The sequence below is a fragment of the Populus euphratica genome, unplaced genomic scaffold, assembly GCF_000495115.2.
Source record: "Populus euphratica unplaced genomic scaffold, PopEup_1.0 scaffold753.1, whole genome shotgun sequence".
NCBI classification, from domain to species: Eukaryota; Viridiplantae; Streptophyta; class Magnoliopsida; order Malpighiales; family Salicaceae; genus Populus; species Populus euphratica.
Window position 1 is genome coordinate 48132 of NW_011500392.1, and position 5128 is coordinate 53259.

General features: G+C 34.7%; 1 protein-coding gene across 1 annotated transcript; it reads right to left on the reverse strand.

The window, feature by feature from the left end:
* Positions 1-3501: 3501 nt before the first annotated feature.
* LOC105114348 (senescence-specific cysteine protease SAG39-like) lies at positions 3502-4638 on the reverse strand. Its single transcript, XM_011010870.1, has 2 exons — positions 4187-4638; positions 3502-4095 (listed from the first exon to the last, which is right to left on the reverse strand). The coding sequence occupies exons 1-2, from the start codon at positions 4617-4619 to the stop codon at positions 3506-3508; spliced, it is 1023 nt and encodes a 340-aa protein (XP_011009172.1). The 5' UTR covers positions 4620-4638; the 3' UTR covers positions 3502-3505.
* Between the last annotated feature and the right edge of the window lie 490 nt (positions 4639-5128).

Genomic DNA, 5128 nt, shown 5'->3' on the forward strand with positions numbered 1-5128 from the left:
TGAAAAAATTATAAATTGAACCCTAAATGTATTTTGAGGTTCTAGACAGTGTTATTATGAGGCTAAGAATGGGGAATCTTAGTTTGATAATTGATTTGGAATATTTTTAGTTTGGTCCCTTAATTTTAGGGTTTACATTTTAGTCCCTGAACTTTTAAAAAAATTAAAATTTGGTCCCTGTGTCATTCTAGACAGAATTGAAGATGGTTTATAGGTCAAAATTTAGTATGGTTATGTATTTATAGTTTGGGCCAGTTTTGGTAAAATTATATTTTGGTCTTGATTCTGAAAAATTATCATCATAGTCCCTAAACCTAGTTTTCTTTTATGTATTTGAATCTTTTATTTGTATTGTTTTGAGTTGCTTTTGAGTATATTTCGTGTATTCATTGTAGGTTTTTCTAATGATCCTCAATGAGTTTTTCGAGTCTTTCATTTGATATTTTTTTTAATCTATATTTTTCCGGGTGAGTGAAATAATATTTAATATGCATATAATATAAATAAATTCATATATTGATTATATGATAAGTGCAACTAGTTAATCTTTTGAATAGTTATATATGTTGTTATATTTTTCGAGTATTTATTTATTCTTAAATTTTCACTCGCTTCCTGTTGAACTAAATTTTATTTGATATGATATTTTTTGTTATGATTATATGAATATCTATTATACCTTGATACAGGACATGCCAGTAACTTCATACTAACAAAAAGTAGTTAGCCTATGTATACATAGTATTCTGTATACCTAGCTGATGAGAAAGACATCAGTTTGTGGGGATTAATGATCTCACAGAGGTCATCTTCTAGTGTCATCTGATCGCTGACATGTATTTCACTACTTTATGATAATATGTTTAGTAAGTGTGTATGTATGTGTGTAGATAAATCAACTAGCAAACTATTAATACCATTAATATCCAACATGTATATTAAATATTATTCCCTTACTAAATTAGTTAAACCTACCTCTCATTCTTAATATTATTTTAGGTTAGTTTCTAATAGCAAGTGGACTTTGTCATGTTCCTACTTCTTTAATTTTGGTCAATATGCCTTACTTATTTCACGAGGCTTTCTTTTTAGTTTTGATTTGATATCTTAGACATTCTATTATTACCTTATTTTAATTAAGTTTGGATTTTTAACAATGTAATGAGTATTATGGATTATTGTTTTTGTTTTAATTACTAATAAGAAGTTTTGAACTATCATTTGGTTTCATTAGTTTTAAATAATATTATATTTATGAAGATTATCAAATGTTGTGTATCTTTAAATAACTTGTTCTTTTAATATATCCGTTTTGGGACTTAATGTAGGTAAGGTGCCCTTTCAACATCACTCTTATGTTGCTAATCATGAACCTGGGTTATGACATTAGACATAGGTTTGTACTAGAAATTTGACTCTTACAACAACTATAGTTGAAAAAGGTTGTAGAATATGATGTGCTTGTGCATGAGAGAATGAGAAAATTTCCCTTTGAGAAAAGGACATTTAGGAACTAATTTGTGCATGAGAGAATGAGAAAATTTCCCTTTGAGAAAAGGACATTTAGGAACTAATTTGTTGTTTCCATCTACGTGAGTTGATATTATTCAAAACCTGATGGTGAGACTTATGATGAGGTGATTTGCAAAAATATTTATTATAAACTTATGATGAGGTGATTCACACACAAAAAAGTGTTCTTAATGGAGAACAACTTCTAACTAAAGACTAGACTCGAGAATGAGTTTCTTCGAACCTGAAGAGATTGATATATGACTTTTTTAGAAAAATAAATATTATTCTTAGTTAGTTTTTTTTTTATGGAGTTCCTAATTTTTAAAGGTTTTTAACTTGTAATAAACCTCTTATGTTTCGCTCATTCCTGTGTCAAAAATTAAATGGAAAAGATTAGGAAAACAAAATACAACCAATGTTTTTTAATCTTTTTTAAGAATTTATGACAATGAAAGTTATATAATTTTCATCTCACATGTATCAATTATGAAATATATTTAAAACAATTAAGTATAGCAAATTAATTTAATTATCATAGATGTTAGCCTAATAAAATAATTAAATATTAATTATATAGTCATTAATCATTTAAATTTTATACAACGCCATTAAAAATTTAAATGCTTAAATTAATAAAATTTATTAATAAACTATCATTATAATTTTAATCAAGATTCTAACACAAACCCGGCAATCTTTGCTGCGTGGATGGCTGCCTCGTTAGCATTCCAGGTGCCAACCTTGCATGGGTAGTTAGGCCCTTGTTTTGTTCAATGGATATTTGACGGCATCATCCATCAAATTACCTTAGCATCCTTAATCCTCAGCCTTAGTGTCGCAATCAATAAACTCTTGCTCTGAAAGGGAGATCAATTTACCAGATGTTAGCTTTCTGATTCCTTCAATGGCCGCCACTGCCGAGAATGCCCACCAAAAACCTACATTTTGATTCAACAAGAAGAAGAAAAAAAATGTCTTAGAAAGTATGTCTTTATATATAAGCTCAGTACTGTTTTCACTAGGATTGAGTACTTACCACCCCGGCCTTGGTCCTTGACAAGGGTAGTAGTTCCTTTCTTTCTGCAATCAGCTGAAGCTGGCACAGCAGGAACATTTTCTTATCTGAAAGGACCTGCTTGTGGAGAGCACATCTATAATTAAGTATCAAGAAAATTCTTTTGCATAGAATACAAGAACAAGAGTACACACATTCATAATATTTCTTACAATTATTTTTTCGCTGTTATCTCGAATATTCTCTACTGCCAGCACTTGTTTCTGGACAACTAAGCAATTCATTAAAATGAAAAAAGGAACCTTGAAAATGTTGTAACGTGTGGTCTTCTCAGCATCGTTTCTGTATACATGCCCATACTGGGTCATCCATTGCTCACCCCTCTCATACATTGATGCATCCTGGAGGGTTCGTGCCATCGATCTAGAACACCAAGCTCCTAAATTGAAGAGCGAAGGCAAAAGAATTCATTGGAATTGGTTGGTGAACCTAATGGTAGGACTTGGAAGCGATGCAGTCACGCTGGCTCTCCACACCCTTCGAGGTTTTATATGGTGATATGCTCCTTCATTTGTAGTTTTGATATTTCAAGGCATGCCTTCCAAATCTGCATGCCCTTCAAAATGTATCGATTTTGACCCTTGTGGTTTGCTTATCTGATTGACATGTAATAGTGGTTTTGGCTGCGATTTTGGTCCATCTGTTGGCATTTACTGTAATCAATTCGTATATAGTGTACATTTAAATGTTATTTTGTGTTGTATGTTTATTTAAATTTACGTTTGGCTTTTATTGATATGTTCACATTATTTTAATTGCACAATGAGGAAAGAAAATTAGAATTTAGGAAGTTTGAAATTGATTATATTGGTGACTTTAATCCCACAACCTTTTTGAAGTTGCAAAATACATGTTATGTCGATTGCCAAAGAGATTAAATTCATTAATCTTTCTGCAACTTTTTGGAACATCTGATCAGGCAGTGGGGTAAGAGGCTTGCATAGCTATGCCACATAGTCCTTCCTTTGCGGATACATCTTTCTGCATTCGTATGTATCCCTCTTCCCCCCATTGTGCACCCCATGAGTTCTTCACTAGCCAATACTTTGATCCATCGCTGACTCCATATCCAACAGCAGTGACACCATGGTCTAGTTGAGTGCCGCAACTTCCTGTAAAGATGCCACTCGAGTAGAATTGGAAATCATATCCACCAGCGTCAATAGCAACAGAAACTGGTTGCTTGGCAACGGCCTTCATCAATGCAGCTTCACTGTTTGCTGGCACATCTTCAAACCCGGTAATCTTTGCTGCGTGGTTGGCAGCCTTTTTAGTGTTGCAAGTGCCATGTGTTCCCTTGTATGGGTAGTTAGCTTCAGTTGTTAGACCCTTGTTTTTTTCAATGAATTTGAAGGCATCATCCATCAGACCACCGTTGCAGCCTTGATCCTCACCCTTGGTGTCACAATCAACAACCTCTTGCTCTGAAAGGGAGATCAATTTACCAGTTGTGAGCTTATTGATTCCTTCCATGGCTGCCACTGCCGAAAATGCCCAACAACAACCTACGTTTTGATTCAGCACAAACAAAACAAAGGTTAGAAAAGTATCCCTCTCTAAGATCTCATTCTTATAAAAACAAGGATAGGCACTTACCACACTGTCCTTGGTCCTTGACAGGGGTTACAGCTCCTTCCTTTCTCCAGTCCATGGTAGAAGGCACTGCAGAAACGTTTTCATATCTGAATGGACCTGCTTGTGGAGAGCACATATGGCCCTTGAACCTATTGCGTGAAGCTTTGAACTCTTCATTTGTAAGATCTGCAAATTGATTGACACCAAGTTTGTAAGATTTTCCGGTTTGACTGTTAAAAGCATCTATGCGTGCAACATTTTCCTTGAATATGCTGTAACGGGTTGCCCTCTCGTTGTCATCCTTGTACACGCGTCCATACTGAGTCATCCATTGCTCATGCCTCTCATACATGGGTGCATCCAGGAGGGTTCGAGCTGTGGATTTAGAAGGCCACGCTCCCGAAATGAAGAGCAAGGCCAAACAAACAAATTGGAATTGTTTAGTGGATCTCATGGCAGCCTTTGGTATTAGAAGCTGGTGTATTAGGGAAGCAATGATTAAGCTGGTAGGCATACTATCTTCACGCACCCTTTGAGGTTTTTATAGGGACTCTCCTCCGGTCAATTCGTATGCTCCGCAAGACACGCCTTCCAACCATGCGTGCCCCTACAAATGTTCTAATTTTGACACCTTATAGTAGCTAGGCTTAATTATGAGTCTTGTATTTAGTCCCATCTATAATTTTAGAAGAAAACAAAAGTACTCTTACCGTGCCGTTTGATTCACAAAGCGAATAGTTTTAAATGAACTTTCAGATTGTAACAAGAGTCGGCCTACCTTTAAGTTACTGCATCGTAGAAAAAACTAAGAAAATGGTAGTCTCTCTGTAACTATTAGTAAACGTGCTGGTCTGTATTAGGACATGGATTTTGATAGGTCCTGAGTTTAGTGATTCAAGAAGCCAACAATGTTTTGCCAGTTGTAGGGATCCGAGCTCAATTCTTTTCTAAAATTGATCTTCA